Source organism: Antedon mediterranea, chromosome 4 (assembly GCF_964355755.1).
Source record: "Antedon mediterranea chromosome 4, ecAntMedi1.1, whole genome shotgun sequence".
Lineage (NCBI taxonomy): Eukaryota > Metazoa > Echinodermata > Crinoidea > Comatulida > Antedonidae > Antedon > Antedon mediterranea.
The window spans coordinates 30973195-31000257 of NC_092673.1; the positions used below are offsets into that span (position 1 = coordinate 30973195).

Genomic DNA, 27063 nt, shown 5'->3' on the forward strand with positions numbered 1-27063 from the left:
TGTCCGAGCACCTCTAGCGGGCGGTTGTATTCGTTTGTTTGTTTATTAATTCTTTTCCACACACATCAATATACATTTTACTTAAATATTTAGATTTAAAAAAAGGATGATGAGTGTGGAAGGTGACCAAATAAGTTAGGAAGTTGAAGGTGAAGTGCAGGTTTAACATGCCATGTGTCCCAACATTTTTTGTCTTTTTTTCGAATATTAAGCAGAATCGCCGTCTAGATTTTTTGTTCATATACATGTGAAAGTTCCTGACGGATTACTAACAACTACTAAACTCCAAATGCTTTCGTATTTCTCAATGTCATTTTTAATTTCATATAACCACTGCCACAACCCATATACATACAATAAATAAGTAAACACAAACAAAACATCATACACAAAATTCTATAAAAGAAAATACATATTCCGCTCACGATGATGAAATACGTGACCTGTGACCCGATTATTCCTATTATTATGGGTTATATTTTATGATTATATTCTTAGGCTAGATTGAGTTGACAATACACCACAGGCGATGCATCAAACCAGTGTCATTATACAATACATCCGTAGAATAGCCACCTAAATTATCTTTAAATTTACAATAAATCGTTAACAAATAGGTTCTCATTCGAACAGGCCGTAGGCTAGGATCAATACAGGGCTTCTTAAGAGTATTTCAACATCTGCTAGGGAAGAGTCATTAAAAAGATGACAACTGGATGTAATGAATTACGAATTTGTATAGCAGTTGCTTAACACATCTATGGTTAGTGTTGCCTTTATGTCAGTTATTGTGTTTCTTTAACCATTCAGTTTGAAACTAAGCCAACGGGCAATATTTTAAAGAAGCTTTAACAAATGCGTGACTTGACAAATCGTTAAAGCTCTGTCGATACTATCAAACTTTATGTGACAAAATAAATGTGATGAGCCCATTATGGTCATGATGATGTCATATAACTATCATATTTGGGCATAACACTACCATATTTGGGCACGTATCACACTTTCTTTTTGTCAAACTAGTTTGATATTGTGGACAGAGTATAAGAAAGGACAAAATAATTTGCTGCACGACGTGTGCGTACAAAATAACGTGTGCGTACAAAATAACGTGTTGTCGATCACCATCAATGTATACGCTCGCGTTATCTTTGTGATTTTTCATAGCGAAATGTTGAAGAATATAAAGGATCGGTAAGAGATAATTCAGATTTAACTCGAGTCACGTTTATTCACATCTTACGGATTTACAGAATATTTAGTCTGTAATCTCGTTTTAGTCGTAATTCGGACATAAAGTGAAAAGGCATCATCGTGTCCTAAAAAGTAGTTTTCTTTTTTTAGGCATATCCACTTAACTTTCTAGATCACGTGCACTAAATCTTCAAGACATATAGACAGTTTGTCCATTTATTCATCTCCAAGTCAAGAATCGTTCGGTTACAATTAAGTATGTAGACTAATGTATTGTGCGTACACTAAAGTCTGTGATTTTTGAACTGACGTTTTCCAACATAGACTCAAGCCCAGACGTTTTCAAAATAGACTCCATCGCAGACGCTTTCATTACTTGATGGCAATCAAGGAAACAGTCGATGCCATCTGGCCACAGCTTTACTCGATGTTATCATGTCATTCCAATGTGCCAGCTCCTCTCCGTGCGAGTCGGGTCCCACAACAACTTTCCCTAATACCTGGAATACAATATGTCACTTTTAGTATTGATCACTACTAGTGAACCTATTGGTCACTACTGGTTACTAATAGTAGGCCTATTGGTCACTATTAGTAGGCCTATTGGTCACTATTTGTAGGCCTATTGGTCACAATTAGTATTACTATTGCAACAACATAAACACTAGGAAGATGCAACGTAAATATCTGTGAATTTCTGAATTTAGCGCAATCGCGGAAACTGGCAAAGCGCTGGTCATGCGAATTTATGTTCGTAGGATTTACGATCGCATTGTGCATACACTTCATTACCGTTATATGATTGTTTTATACAGTATTTCTCTTTATGTATTTTGCATATTTATATTTATATTGTAGGGGCCCTCATGAGACAAGCTATTGCTTCTAGTGCGGGCCCCAGTTATTGTCAAATAACTGAATAAACTGGTATGAATGAAAATATTTCTCAGTAAATTATAAATTAATCAAATATATAAGGCTGATTTTGTGTCTCATTTCCTTTTTGTATTTTGTGTTTAGAAATAACCAACCCTTGTAATGTTAAGTACGTGTAATATGATCTAAAACAATTCTTGAGTAGGAGTCAAATTATTATTTTCATTTGAAATGTTATGGATAGTTTCATTGACAACTGAACCAATATAGGCCAAGTCTAGATGATAAATATAGCAACGTTTTACGAGCAACTTTGGTTACATTTAGGCTTACTGCTATCTGACAACGAACAAGGTGAAATTCATCCAAATCAGTAAAATTTAGTGATTTAATTTATAGAAGGGATTGTAAAGTACATACATTGAAAATAGACTTACCGCAACCGTGTCATTTGGTTTTCGCTAAACGCCATATGCGAATAACACAGCTTTCGAATCAAAGAGTAATTCTGTGCTTCCCCGGAAACACAATAATGAGCCAGCATATACTCAGTGATTAAGTGATATGTATGAAGGGCGAATGCAGACAGAACTAGTTGTTTATTATTAGAACGTATCAAATAATAATGGCACTTACCTCATTTTGTCCAACTCTATTGTCATGTATGACACTGACTTCTAGTTTTAAGTATTTAAGAAAATGATTAGAAACGTTAAATACTAGAGCTTCGTTGAAGACAGGTTGGAGGACTCCATGTTTAGATGTCGTTTTCTTCTTTTTTAATCGCTTTCCGTTATGAAATACAGACACCTTTACATAAGGATCTGAAAAAATAAATCATATGTATGGTATGTTTTATTCGTTAGTAGGCATGTCGTTATGTCCAAATGTGTCGCGTGTCATGTGGTGGTACGTCTAAACGTGTCGCATGTCATGTGGTGGTATGCCTAAATATGTCGCCTGTCATGTGGTGGTAAGTCCAAGTGTGTCGCCTGTCATGTAGTGGTACGTCTAAACGTGTCGCGTGTCATGTGGTGGTACGTCTAAACATGTCGCGTGTCATGTGGAGGTACGTCTAAATGTGTCGCGTGTAATGTGGCGTTATGTCCAAATGTTTTGCGTGTTATGTGGTAGTGGTACGTCCGAATGTTTCGCGTGTCATGTGGTAGTGGTACGTCCAAATGTTTCGCGTGTCATGTGGTAGTGGTACGTCCAAATGTTTCGCGTGTCATATGGTAGTGGTACGTCCAAATGTTTCGCGTGTCATGTGGTAGTGGTACGTCCGAATGTTTCGCGTGTCATGTGGTAGTGGTACGTCCAAATGTTTCGCGTGTCATGTGGTAGTGGTACGTCTAAATGTTTCGCGTGTCATGTGGTAGTGGTACGTCCGAATGTTTCGCGTGTCATGTGATAGTGGTACGTTGGTGCATCAAAATGTGTCGCGCGTATCATATGTGGTACGTCTAAATTTGTCGCGTATCATACGGTGGTACGTATACATGTGTCGCGTTTCATGTGTGGCTGGTCGTGTGGTGTTGTTACGTCTAAATGTGTAGCGTGTTATGTGGTACATACCGTTTTTATATAGCCATTGAAAGTTTATTTGAAAAAAATATGCTGTAAAACAACATGTTTTATGGGTCATTTCTGCTGCATTGTACGTCAAATTAAATTCAGTAAATCATTATTCATCATTATTAGTTTTCTAACATATTATTCTAAAGAGTGATGATACATCAATGGTAAGTAGCAATCTTGATATTAAAACGTAAACGACGTCACGGAAGAAAAATTGACTGTGAATCGCCCTAGAGAGCAACCAGTTTAATAATTAGCACAAATATACATCTTATACTCAATAAGCAATTAGACGGTTTTTATAATTTTATCTTGTAGATGAGCGATATAACTATTTTGAAAAATGATTTAGCGATTTAAAAAAAAAATGTATGGATACTTTAATCATCATATTTGATAGTTTCTAAACTTAAGATTATGATCTTGACATGTAATCTATTTTGAAATTTACAACACGTCAAAAGTAAAAGCATATATCATTATACTGCTGGTGAATCTTTAAGCCTCCAGATGCACCATGTATACAACTATAGATAGCTTTCGATTTCTGACGGCCTCAAGTATAGATACGTAGATCTACGTTAGAATCCGCCAAAACTATGCCAAGGAATAGAGTAAGAAGCACAAAATGTCTCCGCATGAATTAACATGGTGTAACCAAGGCAATCTAACAACAGGAAACTGTGCTCGCCTTGCCAAGATAGGAACTCGTAATAGTCATTTGATCTTATGTCTGGCCGCGACAAATACCAACAGTACTCTACATGTACATAAATTCTCCGCAACGTGTTAAAAAAGTGCGTGAAACTGACGTGTCGCAGCAGCCACATGTTATTATATTACGTTGGTGTAACTAACGAGGTACGCAAATAATCGAAGCTACCAACTATTTATTTTTTAGGTCTACATACCTGGATCTTTCTTTTCACTTAATTGTCTCAGATTTCTTGCTTTTAGAATTACTACATTAAGTCGTTCTGCTGTTTCCAAATACGATAATGAGAACATAATATCGCCTAGATTTGGTATCTCTGTATTCTAATAAAATAAAACTTGTTTATTCATAATTCATAACAATATATAAATAAAACTTTCGTTAAATTTGCTAGTTTGTAAGCTCTGACTACACTACCAAAATAATTTGACAAAAATGTGCCCAAATATGGTAGTGATATGACGACATCGTGGACATATATGAATACATCACATTTTTTTTGTCATATAAAGTTGTATAGTGTAAACAGAGCTTATGATCATACATCCCACGATTTCAACATTACCTTCATTTTCTTTTCTTTTAACTTTTTGATTTCCTTCCAAACTTCTAATTTGTCACTAAGATCTACATTATCCAACGGTAGTATTACGTCACCTATATAATCATCCCGTGAAAACTGATCAAAATCATACAGTTGTATTTTTACAGTCTGTCTGTGTAGATCAAATTCTGGAATTTCAAAGACAAAGCTCTCCTTAAATTGCGGGTTTAAGGTCTTTCTTAGAACTTTGCTCTGCATAGTTTTGGGGCAGTTTGGAAGGACGGTGACCTTGCAGTAAGGATCTGCCGTGCCGCTAAAATCCTGCGGTTGTAAGTTGCGTGCTTCTATAAGTCGTATTGTTAGTAAGTTCATGTCTGGCGAATATTTTAGCTCAAAATTTAAGATGCCAAGACTGGGACCTTCAACTAGCGACTTTTTTCTTGGCTAGAAACAAAAACAGAAATGAAGTTAATAAACAAAAATATCATCTTTTAAATATATAATTTATATATTTATATGTTATATGTTTAACGATAATTATATCTAACATCAATGTTATTCCTAATCCGTATAGGCTTAGTTCCCACTAGAGATGCAGCACAATGACGAAGGCAAACGACAGTCGAATAATCCATTGCTTGTGATTCTTGGTAATTGCGTTGCGTATCTAGTGGGAACCAAGCTCTAATAAGAACATTCGATGTATACAATAAGGTATATTATATACATGATGATTTTAATTAATTCTATCTATTTTGACACATGTTGGCCACAAATAACTCATTAAATTTAGAAGTCTGTAATGTTTTACTAAAACATTGGAACGTCTAGTGGAGAATAGGGGAATCTTCAAGTGATGTTTAGGTTTGACTATCAAATGATACTTTTAGTTGTGCTTATTTAAAAAGCCTCATATTAAATTATACTGTATTATGCTTTGTCCTTGTTTAAATAAATTTAATGAAAATTGCTCTTCAGTAATTCGGTTATGTGTAAACAACGAACCTGCGAATCTCTTTCGAACCAAGAACATGTTGAGCCGTTCAATGAATAGGTTTAATTACCAAATATTATAATTTGGACTTATTTGTATAGTGTTGAGTCTCTTCTAATAAATTCGCTTGTCATAATTCAGTATGTACTTTAAAGATTTACATACAGAACTGCAACAGCGGACCAGTAAATGTAGCCTAATACATTAATAAGGGTTTTAGTTTCATGGTGGCTCTCTGCGATCTAACTGTGACGAATAGAGAATAACGGTCGAGAATTAACTCGGCGGTTGCAAAGATAGCCGAATGGCTCCGGGGAATCTCGAACAGCACGTGTAGCCTATCGGTCATTCGGTTTAGATAGTTAGTGAGGAGGAAAAACAAGGTTATTGACTGCTTGTATCAATTAGAATACAAAATGTTCTTTTTCTAAAAAGACGATTGTCAAGTGTAGTTTATATCAAATCTGGTAGACTGCATACACGTCAGATATTCATTAATATTATATGCATATTTTATAGGCAATCTATTAATATAATAATTTCGTACGGTCGTCGTACATGCTCTACTTAATAAATGTGAATTATGGAGAACCCAGGTCAATAATAAGAAATTATTGTTTGTTAACGTAGACCACTGAGAATATCATGTTTATGAGTGTAATTACTTATGGATATTTCACTAATCACTGTAATATTTTGTTGTGCTATACTCACGGGTTCTGGTGGCGGTTTGTACATGTCACTAGAAGGGTCAAAGGTCGACGGATCTAGCTTGGACGACATGGAATGCTGACGATCCATCGATCGTGGTGTTATCGGTGGTTGTGGGCATGCGACTACCTCTCCATGTGCTGGTGGTGCTAAAGTACATGGAGGAAAATCAAATAATAACCAAACTTTATAAAAATTTTAATCTAAATAGATAAAATAGATGGAAGAAAGAATCTTAAAGATGTATTGTCCCTTTGTCAAATTCCAAAAAAAAAAGAAGAAGATTTAAAGTATCATAATAGTTACTAATTTTCACCAAAAATGAGTCGAAAAAAAAATCATTTAACTGAAATACAGACGTTTTTTGGTTCAAAAAATAACTTTGACTTCCAGTCAAAGTTTTCTATCAAAACATATCTCATAATGCAACGCGTTTATTTGGCTACTCTGTATGCATAATCATAAAACTTCTTTGGATCTGTGTGAGAACACCTTCTCATCCGTGACGAGTTGTAAACAATCCTAATTAGCATCATGCATAATGTATACTCATGGTTTGAAATCTTTGTTTACTTTCGCGCCGGACAATTATCCAGATGAAATGTAATCAAATTAATTTAGCTGTTAATTACGTAAAATTGTTGTTTTTGGCTCGAATTTTCGACTTAAGGTGAATAACTTTAATATTACTTTGATATGGCCAATTTAAATTTAGAATATTTTGACCTTCATTTTGTTGTGTTTCAAGGGACAATACATCTTTAACAATCCAAAGGAATGAAGGAGAGTATGCGAGAGGAAGGGAATCTAGCCTACAAAAGGGAAAATGGAGAGGAATAAAAAAAAGTGAGGGAAAACAAGAAAATGCTAGTGGAAAGAAAAGGTGAAGGGAAAGAAAAAAAGGGAAAGGAAAAAAGTGGAGGAAAGGGAAGAAAAATACATTTTCCCAATAAAACTAATAGCTTTTTCCAATTCCACCTCGGCGTAAGTTATTGTGTAAAGTTCCATTACTAACTTAGCCGTGGGCGACACATCAATCGTTTAGCCTAATACCTTTATATTACTGAAACCAGTACATCTACGAACCCGATTACTAATTCTAGGTTCATATTTTTGCTTCAATTGTAATAGATTATAAAAGTTTGGTTTATTATAGATTGGAAGTCACGTCGATTAAATGCAAAAATATGTAAAAAATAGGATTACGAAACTAAATTAAGCTTGGTTTATAATAGATGGAAAATGACATTATAAATTTAAACTAAGATTTGTTTGCCACGTCGATTAAATGCAAAAATATGTAAAAAATAGGATTACGAAATTACAAATTAAGTTTGGTTTATAATAGATGGAAAATGACATTATGATTATTATTATTAGCCATGAATTATTGAATCAAAGGTAGGCTAGAGGCCCACATAGAATTGTGAAAATAACATTTTCTACATAGCTAATTACAAATTAACCGTTATTACTGTTATTGATCAGATTTTTTTAAAATATATAAATAAAAAAATATATTATTTCCAATAATTGTTATTTCGATTAATAATTTTGATCAATTTGAAAAACTGAATTGCCGCCGGTGAAATGTATTGATAAACTAAGAAACGTAACCTAGCCCTGATCATCAATTAGCGGGAAAAGAAAATAAAAGAATATCAATAATAAAATTAATAACTATTTTGAAATTATACTTCTTAAATGACAGATGGCTAGATAATACAAGAATACAAGTATATCGCGGTTAAAAAACATAGGCCTATAGAACATAACAAATTAAGATTAATCAAATAATTTTTTTTTTTTAAAGAGTATCACTTACGTAGAAAAACACCCAAAACAATTAATGTTTTAAAGACAAAATAAACGGTTACATTTAACCAAAACCCATTGACTTCCAGTCAATTTCACTATTTTTTTGCTTTGAATTACAGTATTTCAGGTATCATTCACTTGTTGACCTTTGAACTTTCAACACTATGAATTATACTAATTGATCGAGTTATAGTTATTTTTTAAATTTTACCATTGACCTTTGACATCGCAAATGACACTTACTTCCTGGTATAACGAATGCATCCGGAAGTCCTGCTCTGTTTGTATCCAATATGGTCAGGTCATTCTTTTTCTTTGGTGTCACCTGCGCAAGGCTGTGTGTAATGTTGTCATTCTTAAACTCCTTAGATTGTAGCCTAAACCCCCTGAACCATTTCCCATTATCACAGCATATACACAGTATTAGAAGTGTGGTTATGACAGCAATGAAAGGAACGGCACAGAGAAGTATCAACTCCACTGCCGTAAGCCTGAACATCCTACAAAAAAACAGTAGAAGAAGTAAAGAGGCGATTTAATTTTGTGAGGAGGCCTAGCAAATGAGTTTAAAGACAGCAAGTTCTGGATTCGGATTAGTCTTCTTGTTTTGGGGATTTTATTAGTAGAATATACAGATGTTTCAGTCCCGGGGATCACCTGTAGTACGATTTCTGTCACAGTATTTATAAAAACAGGCTTTTTACAAATTGTGTAATAACGTAACGAGCGCTTTTTCGTTATGCGTGATTGATTATAGCTAGAATGACGTAATGGATAACGGTATAAATACGTAACAAGCTGGGTACCGGTGGATTGATCTGTGAATGATATGCACTCGTTGTTGTAAATTAATGAATTTAACTTATGTCGTTACTTTATATATGACATATTATATGCTTACTATTATTATTGAGACTCTGAACGACTTACGTCCTTTCTAAGGTTGACTACTCAAATGTATTCATGTGTAACATGTTAAAGTACATATTTATATATTTAAATTAAAGAATAATTATCAAATCTAACTTTGAAGCAATATTAATATAGAATGAATTGAAACAATATTTATGCAATTTAGATTATTTACTTTGCAAATGAATGTGAATAGAGCTCAAATCTGTTGATTAATCCGATTCTCACGGCATTGCGTTAGTGGCGACAGACGATATTAGACAACAGACTTCCTGAGCATTGTGTGTATCTTCTGATGTACACAACTGCAATTTTACATAATATTAAGTGTAGGCTTCCGTGTGTCATGCCAAATAATAACAGTCGTTATCGAAACTCTCAGTGAGAAAAAATGTACATTTTCAGAAAACTGCATGATACGTTATCAATGTAGTTACCGCGAACTCCGTATCGCATACGTAGGTAAATTTCGCGTACTACGTCACACATCTGTAGTCGCGCGCAACGCGTCTCTATAGCTCACTATGTTGGTCGGTCGGTCGCTAAACACTAACTCAAATTTGCGCACGTGACTGGGCCAGTAGGCTATATGGCCTTGTTGTAACGCAAAAACCGCGCGTGATCTAAAGTTTACTAAAACGTATTTAGTTCTTGTTATCCGTATAACCCGACATGTTTCTACACGAATTTATTGGCTCTCTATGTGTTCTGTGAGTGCTCCTGATTAACCAAATTTTGGAACTGTATGAAAAATAATGTAGTGCCCTGCCCTGATTGCATTTCTTCGCTTTCGTCTAGTTAGCGCGCGCTCTATTTTTTTCCTATAATATCTCTATGATTTTAGTACAAAAACAAAAGCTACGTCAATGCGTTCACTTCAACCGTGCTTTAATGCATTTATTCAGTAAATCGTGCGTCGAGATTATTAATTTCTGACGACACAACAATTCTCCTTTCTATTAAATCCCCATGATAATCTAGACTTAGGTTTACAAATAATATACTCTCAAATTTAACAGCGATAGCTGGTTTCAAGGGACATCAAACATAATGAATCCTTGTATGCTTTATGGATTGATATCATTTCGTTTTCTGTATCAATTTTAACAAAATCAATAATGCTTAACTATTTTTTTATTAGAACATGCTCAAATTCAATAGCAATCCACTTTACTTGTATTAGTCGATTTTGTAAATTACATAAACGTTATGTTTAGAAATCAATATTGAATTTAAGGAGCATAGAATCGTTTTTTAAAAACGATAAACTGTAAGTCCACTTTGTAAAACATCAGTGTAATTTTCGGTTTATCGTCACCATCTTATTGTAGCCGATTCCTCGGTACTCTATCTAAATGTCTGCAGTACCATAGGAAAATACCGTGATAAAGCATCACAAGTATAATATTAGTGCCCTGCGCTGATTGCAGTGCTTCGCCTTCGTCTAGTAAATGTTGGTTCCCACTAAAGCGTGGTTCCCACTAGCGACGCAACGCAAGGACGCCGAACACAACGCAAGTGAATTGACCAATCACAAGCAACAATGGCTTATTCGCTTGTGATTGCTAACTGTCTATAACTTCGCTTGTCATTGGTCAACACGCTTGCGTTGCGTTTACGTCCTTGCGTTACGTTCTAGTGGGAACCAAGCTTAACGACGCAACGTAACGCAACCTACACAACGTAAGAAAATGCCCTTCCAATAATTGTGTTTGCCCCCGTCTGCGTTAAATCACGCATCGTCTAACCCTTAACCTTGCGTGATACAGGCACAAGGGATACACCTGAGATGCTGTATTACGGAATTAGGAGATACAGCAATTTGAATCGATTGTGTAATTCCTGGTAATTCTAATTATCTTTAGTATTCTACAAGTGTATCTGTATATTATATTGTATAAACAAACAAACAAAAGGTTTACCACAAGCGTGTGCGACGCATGGCAGAAGTGTTTGGGAGCAAACGTCACAACGTGTACTAAAAGCGTGGTTCCCATTAGAACGGTCGGTATCGACGCAAAGTGCTGTATTGCGTAATCACAAGTGGAAACCGACGACGCAATAGTGCTGCAAACATCGTAGGTTTGATTTCACGCAGGCGGGGGCAAACACAATGATTGGAATGGCATTCATTATCTTACGTTGCGTAGATTGCATTGCGTTGCGTTGCGTCGCTAGTGAGAACCAAGCTTTAACATGATTTGTTTTTTGTACGTACAAATCGTGACGTTTGCTCCCAAACTCTTCCCATCATGCATTTTGCAATGAGTTCCTCGCGAAATCAAACTCATACATACTGAAATGTATTATAAATAAACACGAATGTTATAAATATGGATGACACTTCATCTATCATAACTTTAAGTAAACATCTCAAATAACGTTTAGGTCACGCCCGAATATAATCATGTCGTATATTGGCCTAGCTATCTTTATTGCGTATCCAGCCCGAGGTATAAGATTAAATTGTAAAAGAAAATGGTATACTTTTAGATCAAACGTAATAGTTGGCCTAAGGTTTTGTATACACTATCAAACTTTATGTGAATAAATAAATGTGATGTGCCCATATATGGACATAATGATATCATATCACTACCATATTTTGGCATATCACTACCATATTTGGGGGGTGTGTAGAAAGCGACGACCTCGAATTGGACGACCCCAACGACCCGGGTGACCTCGAATTCGACGACCCATAACACGAAACCGACGACCCTTATAGCCTAGCCTAGGCCTATGTGTGGTATAACATCCCGAAGCCGAACATAGCCAAAGGTCCTTAAACCATACCTTGTATAATACTCGCAAGCAAGCAATTGATTGAAAAAATACAGAAATATCGCCATTTGATACTGAATGTGTCGACACGAACAAACGAACAGATATGGAACGCCAAGAGTGCATCATTAAAACTTCATTCGACTCGATTAGCACACACGAAATATCATAAACATGGCAAACCAGGTCAAAACGGCCCCTTTTTCAGCGGCGGGTAAGTAATTTGATTTGATTTGATTATTGGGTTAACGATGACCAATCCACTGAGCAAACCTTACCCGCCGCTGAAAAAGGCTAAGCTAGGCTATAGGGGTCGTCGGTTTCGTGTTATGGGTCGTCCAATTCTAGGTCGTCCAATTCGAGGTCGCCCGGGTCGTTGGGGTCGTCCAATTCGAGGTCGTCGCTTTTTACACACCCCATATTTGGGTACATCTCACTAGATTGATTGTGGTATACAGAGCTTAAAGTTCCTTAAGGAGTCACTGATCATCTGGTGATGAACATTCATTTTCAACCAATACGTAATTCATCATCAGATACATTTTAAAAACAACTTTGGAAACGCGCTTTTATCCAATACTAATATTCACCTGTTCACCGTTTTAATATTTGGAAAATAAATAAAATGAAAATTCAATATAAAATAATGCACAAAGTTGACATCATCGTATAGTAGTGTATTGTATTCATATTATTAATATCAAATTCAGTCATCCTTTTTGTATTAATTAGTGTAGGCCTATGTTGTAAAACACGCGATTATTCGTCTCATGCATTTTCTAAATTCTTATAGGCCTAAGATCTTACCTTTGATATTTGAATCTACGTTTTCATGATAAGATGCGAATTCCGTCACTTTGTTCAACCTGGCAACGGAATAAAAAAAAGGTCACTACTAATATTGTACAACAAACAAACAGAATAATAAAGGCGTCATCGTAGAGTTATGTTCATGTGTACACGTCATCAAGACGCGGTATAGTCTGGTGGATAAAAAAAACAACCCCAACAATCTAATGATGAATATAAAGTTATGTCCGTCAATAGAATTAGAGAAATTTTCCTGTATGAAAAGTACTAAAAATAAATCATTTTCAAGAATGACTTTAATGGTATTTTTCTTTAAAGGTAAAATACTGTGTCGTCGCATTAGAGGCATAATCTATATAAATGGTATCGTACAACGAGGCCCGACAGAAACGTCTTGGCCCGCGACGTCGGTGCTGTCTGTGTTGAATCCCGACGAGATGAGTTGCCTTGAGTAGTTTTGCAGTAGGTTGTCGGGAGAACTTTAGGCTAAACATGTTTAATTTTTTTTAAGACGAGAAGTATGCCTTTGACCACAACATGTCAGTAGGTCGGGTAGGTTTTCATCCGGGACCCAACATTGCATCTAATTGTCGTTTCATGAGGAAGTGTACCCTAAGATATCCCCAGACTAGTGGTGTTCAAAAGAAGATTGTTACTATAGATCAATTACATCTATCCATCGTATTATTTTGTTATAAATGCTATGCTTAGTTTAAAGAATCCTTTCCATGACTCTTCAACAAATTGTATTCATTTAACTTTAACCGAGTGCATTTCAACATTTGATGTATGTGGGTCGAGGGGTAATGTTCAGTTCAATGTCACTGTGTAACGGGTCAGGTCACTGTAATTTCATCCTCATGTCAGGTTAAAGTTCGTGGCATTATCAAAACTGCTGTGTACATGTGCAAAGTAAAGATTATAGCTCCCTCGCCGAAGACCCTTTCGTAAAGTGAAATGATTGCTGTTTCTTTAAAGCTTGCCTGAAGAAAACTATCGGATCATTTTATTAGGATTCCAATTATTCTAAAAATACCGTACCATAAATTTTACAATTATGCCTGTCAAATTATTCATCATCTCGTGTTTACAATTTGTATTTGAATTCCAACATGATCCCCTAAAATAATTTATCAACCCATTTTGTTTGTCAAATAGTCTTGGCAATAATTGATATGACCGTACTGCTTGAATTCAACGGTAGGTTGAAAATATGTACGTTCTGTTTTCTAATATAGTTAAAAGACATACACACGTCATACTAATTCGTTATTATAAAACATACATATATACCCCGTAAATCTTCTAATATTAACCCACACTCTAATAGTAACCTCCTTCTAATAGAAACCCACCTTATAAGTCAATCTATAATAATAACCCACTACTCTAATAGTAACCCATGGGGGTTACTATTAGAGTCACAACAACTTATGATGCAGCCGTATTTTGAAATAAGGAGTTAAAGCATGTTGATCTCGCGAGTGGGAGAGGATTGAGTGTTTTTGAGTTTATAAAATAAAGTTAGAGTTCAACCAAATTAATTGTCTATGCGTGAACATAGAAACATTAGATGGATGTGAGAATAATTTGGGAAATGTTTATTACCCCTTCGTTTCTCAACTCTCCCTTTCCACACAGCACACCTTATTCATTAACGCTAACATCAACCTAACCAAAACGTGTTGACCGGCCGCCTCCCTCATCCCACCATTCTGGATCCTTCTTGTACTAAGCCGATTTTCCACTAGGCAAATTTAGGCGAATCCGCGTGACTCGAATGCGTCAGCTACGCATGCGTAGAGAAGGATTCGAAAGATGGAAATATGAATACGCATGCGTATAAGCTGACGCTTTCGATTCGCGCGAACAATTCGCCTATTGGGAAATTAGCAATAGAATAAACCATGTCGTATAGGCCTATCCCAGAAAAACTGATATTGTGATGTAAGTCATGTTGATGTCCACCTAAAACATGTCATGTTGTATGCTAAAAAATAAACTATGAAATTTAGTGACCGACACGAATCGTATACGCGTACCAAAGAATATTTAGCGCTCGCGTACTATCCCCGATAAATTCAAGCGTTTCCGTAGAATCGCTACGCTCTGTCGTGTGTAGCGATTTTATGGAAACCAGGCTTAGTTAAGAAGCTTGGCTACCGATCCGGGTCATAGAATAAACGATAATATCATTGTTTGAATATAAATTCAGATATATTATATAGTCTTTACTGTGACGTGGATAACCTCCTTATAGTTATGCAAATATTTATGTTTGATAACAGTATAATAATAACCTCTTATTTTGTATCACTTACGCTCCTATCCTTATTTAATTTTCTTAATAAAACATGTATATTAATGATAATGATATTCACAATAAGAGCGGCTTGTACACAAAGCCGGTATAGAAAATTCTAATCAAATGCAAGGTGCTACATGTAATCAAATTTATACTATCAACCACGTACAACTACTGTTCCGTGACGGGAATAACAATAATCATCTATTTAAACTACTTTACTTAACAAGTGTTGGTTTCACTCGGTCTTATATTTGACACATTAAAGTCAAATTATCGAATCTTTTGGCTAACCAGCGCAACTAAAATGAACCTTAATCATTGTATTGCCGGAATAAATTATTCACACGGAATCCAAATTCAGTTCGAAATGAGTAATGAACCGAAGATGTAAAGATTAGTACAAATGTGAACGGCGAGATATGCGCGCAGTAAAGCGTGGTTACTACTAGCGATGCAACACAAGGACGTAACGCAACGCAAGTGAATTGACCAATCACAAGCGATGGCTTATTCGCTTGTGATTTGTTAAAACGCTTGCGTTGCGTTTTTACGTCCTTGCATTACGTTCTAGTGGGAACCAAGCATTAGCGGCTGTGTACGCGGCAACGTAAGACATAACAGCATCCTACACAGAACGACTTTGGGCCTTTTGGGGTTCGAACCCCCACTGTCTTGCCTTATTAAAGATGCACACCACTGCATTCACAATCATGCATGCACCGATCGTGATCGAGTCAAGTATGTCAATACGTATTTCTCGAAGGCTTATCCACTAAAGCTTGGTTCCAACTAACGACGCAACGTAACGCAAGTACCTACACAACGTAAGAAAATGCCCTTCCAATAATTGTGCTTGCCTTCGCCTGCGTGAAATCAAACCTGCGATGTTTGCAGCACTATTGCGTCGTCGGTTCTCACTTGTTATTACGCAATACAGCACTTTGCGTCAATACGTCGCTGCGTTGCGTTGCGTCGCTAGTGGGAACCACGCTTAATGAATTACCCTGGACTTACCCTGGCTCTATATCGAAGCATTGCAACTATAATATACCACACTGCGTTTGCATTCACGTATATAGTCTGCCTATTATCGTAGGCTTATCCACTTTGAAGAAACACCGATGCGAACACATTATAAAAACACTGGTTGCGTGGGAAGAATGATGTCTTGGTATAGTACTTAACAGTCTTTAATAGCCAACTTACCATTTACTGACTTAGTCGGACACGCTCATTCTGTCTACCTTTATTCATTGTAACATCAGTTCGTGTTTAAATTCTGCTTGTTAACTAAATTAATGTCTTCGAGGACAATGCCCCTTCTGTGCAATTAGGTTAATATCCAAACGTGTGGCCAACAACACATTGCATAGTTGATCTTTACAAATTTGTGTTTGTAAATCTTAGTGTTTGCTTACACATGGAGTTTGAACTGTAGATTCTTTACTAATTGATTCTGATCGATACATTTACAATCGGCTTTGATATTCAGTACACAAGGTACTACTGGTGATAAGGATACTAATGTTAAACAGCCGTACTGTAGGCCTATACAACAAGAATGCTACAAATAACAACCTAGTTATCAACCTGTTAGGACCTATGCATTATCTATTTTTTTTTATTATCTATCTACTATCCTCATCAGGATGACGCTATCGTCATGTCTCTCATATCAGTATATAGAGAAAATATGACGTCACTCATGATTATCAATTGTATTAGAAATAATCAATGACCAATTATTTCATAACCTCCTCATTATGATTCTGATACCACCTGCTGGTTAAACAGTGGTGGTGGTGACAAACCCTCATGAGAGTGTCTCACCACCATAGTATCGCTGCACGAGAATATCTCACCAGAATATCTCACCAGAGTATCTCTCCCGAGTATCTCTTCCGAGTATCTCTCCCGAGTATCTCACTAGAGTATCTCGTCAAAGTGCCTCACCAGAGTTTCTCGCCAGAGTGTCTCACCAGAGTATCTCACCAGAGTGCCCTATCAGAGCTTCTCGCCAGAGTTTCTCGCCTGAGTGTCTCACCAGAGTATCTCACCAGATCGGAGTATCTCACCAGATCGGAGTATCTCGCCTACATAATATAATCGAAAATCTCGCCAGAGTATCTCACTAACCAGAGTATCTCACTAACCAGTATCTCACTAACTAGAGTATCTCATCAGAACATCACATATCATCAAAGCATCATCTCCTCACCAGAGCGTTTATCTCACGAGCGAGCAGACTATCATCTCACCAAAGTACTGGATATCGACAATCGTTCAGACAACTTATGCCATTTCTTTTTCTGATGCCGGTCTTCGCTAGTATGCTCTATTTTTTTTTACAACCTTAGCTTCGTAATCGAAGTGACATTTAACATGTTACAACATTTCTAGTTTAAATCAATATTGTGTTTAAATTGATCGCATTAACACCCGACTTAATCAAACATTATTTAAATTGATGATATTTATTTAAAATTACCATTTAAAATTAAATTCAAAGGATCGAGAATAACGAAGAAATAAGTGACAAAATTAACAAAGATATAAAAAATAATATATATGAAATATAAATATATATAAATATACAGTAGGCCACAATGAAGGAAGGAAAAAAATAAAATCAGAAAGAGAGAGAAACAGGTGTTTTTTTCAAAAGAGATTTAAAGGAGAAGAGATTGTAAGAGCATTTAGTTCAACTGGTTTTTTTTTGCTGGGTCGATTGTTGTATCTCTATGTATGTTGTTCTTTAATGAATTAATGAATAACATATACACAAATGGACGGAACACTGTACAGAAATAATAAAGTTCAGTTTTTTACTCAGACTCAGTAAATCTATGAATCCTTCCACGACAGTGGAATTATATTATATTAAGTTATTAGATCATAAGTACATTAGGAATTTACTTGAGGACCATGGCCAAAGTCGATTGGTTTCTATGCAAATTCCACTTCTAATGGTAATGGTAATGACTGCGTCTCAAGTAGCTGCAATGTATGATGGGAAACAGAACGACTTGCTCAATACTCCAGTTCATAGTTTAATGACCACATATATTACCTGCCATTTGTAGTATAGCTAGCTCAACCAATACTTGAAAATATTGAGGCGCGCATTTTGTCGACCCCGACCGATGCGTATTGTAGGCAACCTACTCACATTAACATCATGCTTAAAATTCCATCCCCCACTCCACCCCTTTCTTCCCCTTTAAACTGTAATTGCATTGCGTGTACAGTACTACCATTAACAAATTGTTACCGCTTACCAGGATTTCATAGCCACTTAAAAAGTTACCATGACTGATTAATATTATCAGGATCGCGAATCTTCCGATTTTTCGCATAACATACACAGTATCTTATATACATAACATCATAGGCCTAGCTTCTACATAACACTATTGAAGTTATTGATATTGTTAAGCCTAGTACTGAGCCTATAACGAGTCTACGGCAGGCAGGCACATGCAATTATTCCGCCATAATTTATACCGTACATAGGTCTCAACAACAAAATATATATTACAATAGCTGTGTAAATAATGAAATAAGAAAAATACAAGTGCGTGAAACCCACAAAAGATGACAAAAACAGTAATGGTTCAAAAGTGTGTAAATGATATAAAAGTTGTTTAAATGCAGTTGGCGAATGTATCATTTACCATTAAAAAGTGCTCCGAAATTGTTCTACTTGTCCCCACTGACAAACTCATTACAAATATGATTCGTAATAATGGCGACGTGTTATTTTCTTAATTTCTCGTAGGTCTCATCAAATCAAATTGCTATTGCAAGCACATAATCTCATTACTGTTTTAGTATATAATTACAATACAAGAATTGTATAAGAACAAAGAATACATTAGTTAATGTAATCTAATGGATGGCTAGCTTTTCGTACCAGTTGTACTACCTTGTTTAGCAAACTTAAGTTATCATTAACATGTATACCTTGTTTTATCTAGTCTTATCTTGTCTCTCGCTTCAATTAATTAATAGTATGTTGTTTGTTCTACAGATAGCAGACAATAACTCATGCTAGCCAATTAAATGCAGAATGTAAAATTCATGTTTTTAACTTAGCATTGACTACATACGACTCTTGATTAAGTTTTGCTAGGTGGGTTTTTTCTTTATTTATTCACCTATCATCTGCGAATAGTGGTAGGCCTATATTATTATTGTGGTAAAAAGGCCCTACCATAAAGACAGATCAACAAATTGTGTATGTTTTATTTAATTTAACGGTCTATTAAAAACTTTTTTTAAGGTTATTTCAGCTGGGAGATTCAAGAGATTCTGTATTTTATGAAGTGTTGTGTAAGTGACTATAGTTGATAATCACTCGATCACAGACCTCAAAGAACAATATGTATATCCCGACGAGCAGGGTGTTGATCCTGAGCTACGAGGCAGGATGTAAATCTCTAAAGCTTGGTTCCCACTAGAACGTAACGCAAGGACGTAAACGCAACGCAAGCGTTTTAACCAATGACAAGCGAAGTTATAGACAGTTAGCAATCACAAGCGAATAAGCTATCGCTTGTGATTGGTCAATTCACTTGCGTTGCGTTACGTTCTTGCGTTGCGTCGCTAGTGGGAACCACGCTTAATGAGCGGAATGTAAGCACTCGGGTTACCACGGGGTTTAAAACCCGTATTTATCAGAGCAGGGGAAAACCACCGATCTATCAGGATGGAGGTATCCTACGACCTTTGACCCCGATCAAATAGGAACAAACAACATATATAATATTAAGTTATATGTCATGTAAATTGTAGTAATGCTGTGGTGATAATTTGCATTTCGTTAATCAAAATAAAATGGCTCATTATTTCTTACGTCACAATGTAACATTAGAAGACTCAGTGACCAACAGCTAAATGCTTGTTCTGAAAAACGATGCGCTGCAGTACATCGTTAATTTCCTGTGAATATCAATGTACATGTATCGTCAAGCACTCATACAATTTCCATTTACAGTTTTGTTGTGTCCTCGGGAAAGATTTTATTTTCGTTACACCTCTAAGACAACCTTAAATTTAAAATTCATTTGACGTATGAACTGAATGCTGAGAGTTCAGTGTCAACGACGTAACAATTTTTTTTTATTTATAGATCTAATTATTTACATGTTGTAATGTATTGGTATACATGCTGTACGTAACGATTCTTAACAATGAAATAAATATCATTCAAGATTTCCACGAATTTAAATAACAACAACTTGAATGTCATCATTTGTTGTCATGGCAATGAGACACTTGGTTAATAACAAACATTGACGTTGGATAGCAATCTATTTTTATAGTTCATTTTAATTTTCAATAATGAGAAGAAAGCTAATTTATGATTATACAAAAAAAATAAGGTAAATATAAAATGAACATTTAAATTAAGGTACTGTATAGTACACTATGTGTTGCTTCTACGTCGCCGTCCTACTATCTTTAAGCTTGGTTCCCACTAGCGACGCAACGTAACGCAATATACGCAACGTAAGAAAATGCCCTTCCAAGCATTGTGTTTGCCCCCGCCTGCGTGAAATCAAACCTTCGATTTTTGCAACACTATTGCGTCGTCAGTTCCCACTTGTGATTACGGAACACATCATATGTCGTTGCGTTGCGTCCTAGTGGGAATCACACTTTTACGTATAGACGCCATTGCGTTACGTTTGCGTACCGAAATGTTATTACTGTAATGTTAAATTACGATATTATTTCAAAACAAGCGTACATTAAACTGACCATCCGATTGCTCGCCGATAAATTATAGCGACTGTACTAATACTATAATAAAATAAGAGCCCTGTTCTTCTTGTTCCCGGTGCATTGGGTATCGCTTGAAAAAACTCGATACACATCACGTTTTACCTTGTCTGTTAGCTAACATGTATTAAATACATCTAGACAGGTTTCGAGCTGACTATCGATAGTCAGTTAGAATCTATCTCATGACAGCTGTAAAATGTGGAGGAAAATCTGACGTTCGCGCTGGTTTTTTTTTTATTCAAGTTAATAGCGGATACAAAAATAAGATGCATTTCCGAAAGTTGCATTGTTGGGTGTGTGAATATTATAATTCATTTGTTTGAAATTATGCAAAGGCTTCAGGTTTAATCACGTGCTATTATTATTATCGTATAATCCATTCATAAAATTTGTTCAATGTCATTAAAATAAAGTTTTAGTCATTTTTTAATTAAATAAAATGAAGTTATAAATAAGGATACGCCGCGGATTGCTATTGAATTACCATAAAAAAACATCAACTTCAAAGATTAGTTATTCTTGAAATAAGATGTTATGAATGGACGGATACTGGTAGTATTTCTTTTTCGAATTTGACGTCAGAGCGTCAACACTCTACAAAGCACCAGGAGATCAGATTAAATGGGTTCCATTGGAGATCTCCGAGTGCCAAGATGGATTTTTTTTTTTTTAACGATATTTATTGAGGGTGATCCATCCAGCAATTGTTGATCATTAGGGACCCTCAAAGGTTCACAAGACAAACATATACACAAGATGCTCTACATAAACAAAGTCTTTGGGAGTGGAGTTGTAATTTTGTCCTTAGAAAAAATCCTGACATGTGACGGGACTTGAACCCAGGACCCTTGGAGTGGTAGCCAAGCATCATAACCACCAAGCCACAACTCGCAAAGACGTTGGATTGCGAGATTTATCAAACATCGGCTTTAAAAAGTTATAAATGCATTTAGAATTTTAGATAGATATACGGGCCGACAGCAGCAGTTTTTGTCAACTGCCATGAGTGTAAATATTTATCCAAGTGTCGCGACTAGAAAATACTCCAAAATGGAGTCCTGAATATGTTCCAATAATAGTTTGGCATCTGACACGCGCACGTGTAAATTCAAACAGTGGTGAAGTCACATGACCTGTTTACGTAAAACCAAATTTTCAATATATTTTCGTCTGGTTCTTTTGTTTTCATAAACAGCTAGCAATTTAAAAAACACGTCACGAGAAAGAACAAAACAGCACGTTTTATGCGATGTTTGCGCTTTACTTTGTAACAGAGAATATAAATAACTAGAACAAGGTACAAGAAATGTCCGTACGTCTTTTATATACTACCGTAATACAAACTCACTAATGGGAATTTTATGAGACTTAAGAACGATGTATAATAGGATTTCAAAATGTTTGAAACTATAGCCGCCAAACTTGTGTCATTTTACCAGCATAATAAATGCCTTTTTTATGCTTCCATCCTATTTTTTTCCTCCCGTGTTTGCTGCCCTCTGTATCCATTTCATTTACACAACCTAGCCCCACATCTCCCTAATTACAGAACAACGGAATGTACATCATTATGCGTTTTGTGATGACACGGTATTCTATTAGAACCGTTTTTAAAGAGACTTGTAAACGAATTCCCGGTCGTACACTTTTAATACTTCTCTCCCAAAAACCCTCCACACCTGATTCGCTTAGATATTGATGCCCTCTTATTTATTTATTTAACTCCCAATGTACACCCCTTTTCCTATTTTTCATCATCCAATAAATGTACACAGAATTACATAATGTTAGTAAAAGTGACAAAAACACGAACAATGTTCTGTTATATATTTTCAAGCCCGGGCATTCACCCAAAACCCTCAACCACACACGATTCGCTTAGGGTGTGATAAATTTTTCTCATCATCCAATGTATACACAGAATATATTTGTTAGTGACAAAAGCTACGAAAAGGATATATTATGTTGTGTTATATATTTTCAGTTCAGTGAGCAGCATCATTAATTAAGGATGTCAGTTTTTAGATTACAATTTATTGGTTTTACTTACAATGATAGCAAATCATCAATACGAATACGTATAGGGATTCACTACGGGAGTTACATTAATAGTCAATACGGGCATATCATTACAATAACTGGTTCAACTTTAGTCACCGTGAAGCTACATATTCACACTTGGTCCGTTTGACGGAACGAAAGACGGCACCGTTTTGTTAAGCAATGGAAAATCACAAATAATTGAACGGTCCGCCGTCTTCCGTTCTGTGAAACGGAACAAGTTTTCAGGTAGCTTGACGCAAACATTGTCGTAAACGCGTCTAATTCAATTGAAAACTATAATAAACGCGTTTAATTGGATCGTCAACGCATGTTTTTTTTAAAACGATCTCGTCACCAACGCGTCAAATTGAGTTTCAACTATTCTTGTCACAAACACGTCGAACGATTTGGAAAACCAAAAATTCTAGTTGGAACCAATTTCGTCGCCACACACACGCGTCAAATTTAGTTAATTTATTTAATTTAATTTATTCAAAGTCATTCAACAGCGGGAAACCCGCCCCTTACAGAATGGAATAAACTATACCATATAAAAATATATATAAATCTTAAAATCTAGCAATACAAATTTATACAATTTTACTAATTTTATTACAAAAACAATTATAACGGTCAAAAAAGAGATCAATAGAATGACTAATATTGTCACAAAATACGTCGAAGTTACTTTTAACTTTTTTGTTGTTACTTTAGGCCTAAATGGTAATCATGCTTATACCAATCCCTTCCCAAGCGCTTGAAATCAAGGAAACCATTATCTACGCATAAATGAGTTGGAACCCATCTTTATAATTGAGTCATAAATCGTCATACGTTTGTTAAAATGAGTTTTAGCCATTAATTTATATCATGAATCAGTAATAGGTATTTTTCATTCCTCATAACGGTATTAAATAATATAATCAATAACATTATCAAATTAATTCCACCGTCCACCTCATTATCAACATTTCCATCATCATCATAACAATCACCATCAACCACTAATATCAACATCATCACGTAACCAATCATTAGTAACATAAAACGAGGATTCTCCATCAACATCATCATTAATAGTCAACATCGTCATCAAACATTATCAACTTAGTTTATCTATATCATCATCATTTACTATCATCAATGTCATCACCACAGCAACATACTCATTACCAACACCCACATTAATGATCAAAATCATCGCTATCAACATCACCATCATTCGTCAATATTATCGTCATCATTACGACCAACAACAACATCATCACATCATCAGGCTATGCATTCACCATTTATCATTTACGTTTTACATGAACAACAAAAACACAATTTTCATCCTCCGACCTTTATTATTATCGTCTAAAAATACACAAAAAAGACTGTTATTAGCCTAGCCTTAAGCTACCAATACGTTGCTAAGAATGGATGATCGCTTTATCTTGCACACTTAGTATTTTAAGTGCATACTCGATAAGATATATCACTTAATTCATGAATAATTAATGTTTTAGAAGAGAAAGGAACTTAATCAGTTAATAGTACCGACGTGTAATGAAAAAGAAACGCATTCTTAATACATGTAGATGTTAAATATAATTAAAGATACATTTGAGGCAAGTTAGTTTTCTTTGATTCAAATTTTCCTTGAAGTCTTGAAAGAGGAATACACCGCCAACGCAAGAACGTAAACGTAACGTAAGCGATTTAACAAATCATAGGCGATGGATTATTCGAATTGTCGGTTGCCAATGGTCAACCCGCTTGTGTTGCGTCCACGTCCTTGTGTTGCGTCTACGTCCTTGAGTTGCGTCTCTTAAGCTTGGTTCCCACTAGAACGTAACGCAAGGACGTAAACGCAACGCAAGCGTTTTAACCAATGACAAGCGAAGTTATAGACAGTTAGCAATCACAAGCGAATAAGCCATCGCTTGTGATTGGTCAATTCACTTGCGTTGCGTTACGTCCTTGTGTTGCGTCGCTAGTGAGAACCACGCTTAAGTGTGAACCACGCTTAAGTGATTTGAGCAACATCAAGTGCTGGATTATCATTGGTCAACTTTCTTGCTTTGCGTCTAGTGGGACCCAATCTTAAGGGCAGTCCGCCGATATCACTCTGTACCTGTTTTTAAGTATCTCTTTCAAAAATAAATAGGTCAACTAACCATAGTTAAGTCTTATAGAATTATGATTGTTATTTTCGTACAAAGAACAGAACAGCGAATTTCAATACTTAAGAAAATGACAATTCTTAACTTTTATCAAAATCCTCAGTAAAACTATATTTTGAACACTGTTATGACAGATTATGTCTGACACTAGGAGAGAAAGAATAGGGGGGGGGGGGCGGAGGAGTGCCTTATAATTAAGTAATGATGCTGCTGCAGGTGTAGTGGAAAAAGAAGCCTACCGGTGCATTGGTGTAACAGCCTATTAGATCCCTTCACAGAAAAGAAAAACAATTATAATATTAGGCCTAAATTTATTCAATGCCTAATAAAAACCATACGATTAATCACTCGTCTAAAAAGAACAAGAAGTAATATTTTCCAGAATTAATTACCCCATTAGCGTTGTCTCATCAAAGTTACGGTAATACATAACACCAGTAGCAGCCGGTTAGTCATTAAAGAGAGATGTATTTACCTCTTACCTTTAACAAAAACGATTAAATCCTCGTCTTTCGCTCTTTTGAAAAGCAAGAAGTAAAAATCCGGAATACATCACCCCATTAGTGGTCTCTTGTCAAACTTACGGACACTAACGCTAAACTAATGCTGATAATCTGATATACAAATGTCCGTCATGTTGGTATGTGTGTATGAAGTGTATTGTCCTAATTGAGCGAAGAAGGTTGTGTACGATTTTCTTTGATATTAAGGATGACAAGCGTTGCGCACTTTTATCGAATGAGGGTGCTACATACCTATTAAGAAAATGCTATGCTACTGAGATGCGAAAACCTGTTTTTTCGTATAATAATGATGGTGTCTTTTCATTGTTACTGATTTCGAAGATTTACATCCCCTCCTCATTTCCATGAAAATTAATATGTACAGGATCAGAGAAGTGCGTAAATTACACTTGAAAGAAGACAGCCAACAGACAAGTAGAATTCCAAAACACTGATGAAGATCAGGATGGCTCAAAAGAGATGGCTTTAACATAGAGATACACAAACACGACAAAACTTATTTTGGAAGCTAAATCAGCAGTAGTAGACAACAGAAGATGCACTTACATGGCGACCAGAATGGAAAAGGAGAAGCAGACTTAACGTAATGATGAAGACCATGATGCCATTGAACAAGAGAAAATATAAATAAGATTGGATCATGGATGGAGGCAGAAACAATGGCAAGAAACCGGAGGAGAGATGGACAGAATATGTTATATGGCCTATGTGCCACAGGACAGAAAAGGACTAAATGCGGAAATTACAGAGACAGTCTACTTAATCAATTTCATGAAAATTATTTAACATTTAAAAACCCACACGCAAAGATAGGCCCTTCTCAGCACTAATCTAGAGAGATTTCTCCTGGATGGTATTTGCATTGCTACCAATGCCTACCATGACTGAATTTAGGCCTAGGCCTACTATAAAAAAAAATAGGATACTTACTTTCAATTGGAGAAAGAATTACAGGCGTCGTTGGGCCTGTAACGCCAAATGATTTAGTTTTCCTGTTCTGAGACCAACAAATGAAACTCATCAAAATTTTAAAAAAAAATTGACTATTAATATTTATTTTAATTGTTGCATATACTGATGACCACCAGAAACTTGTACACAGTAACACATATCATGCCGCCGACGTAAGTGTGAATCCTATCCTAATTAAGTCAAGAGAATTCTATTGAAAACAATCTACCATGGAGTCTTCCACTTCAATACCTTACTTAACATAGAGCCATACATAAATACAATGCATTCATTTACGTTTATAACCCCTTAACAATATTGTGTATCTTTTTACAAAAACAATATT

At 35.7% G+C, this 27063-nt stretch overlaps 1 protein-coding gene across 3 annotated transcripts; it reads right to left on the reverse strand.

Moving 5' to 3' along the window:
- Window positions 1-310: 310 nt before the first annotated feature.
- LOC140047280 (synaptotagmin-A-like) lies at window positions 311-26046 on the reverse strand. 3 transcript variants are annotated; one of them, XM_072092200.1, is made up of 8 exons: window positions 25725-26046; window positions 12934-12992; window positions 8674-8930; window positions 6616-6761; window positions 4929-5351; window positions 4560-4686; window positions 2707-2894; window positions 311-1694 (listed from the first exon to the last, which is right to left on the reverse strand). In XM_072092200.1, the coding sequence occupies exons 3-8, from the start codon at window positions 8927-8929 to the stop codon at window positions 1581-1583; spliced, it is 1254 nt and encodes a 417-aa protein (XP_071948301.1). In that variant the 5' UTR covers window position 8930; window positions 12934-12992; window positions 25725-26046; the 3' UTR covers window positions 311-1580. The 3 variants fall into 3 exon arrangements, with proteins under 3 accessions (XP_071948301.1, XP_071948300.1, XP_071948302.1); XM_072092199.1 differs by having other exon boundaries at window positions 25718-26046; XM_072092201.1 differs by lacking the exon at window positions 25725-26046 and adding an exon at window positions 16259-16494.
- Between the last annotated feature and the right edge of the window lie 1017 nt (window positions 26047-27063).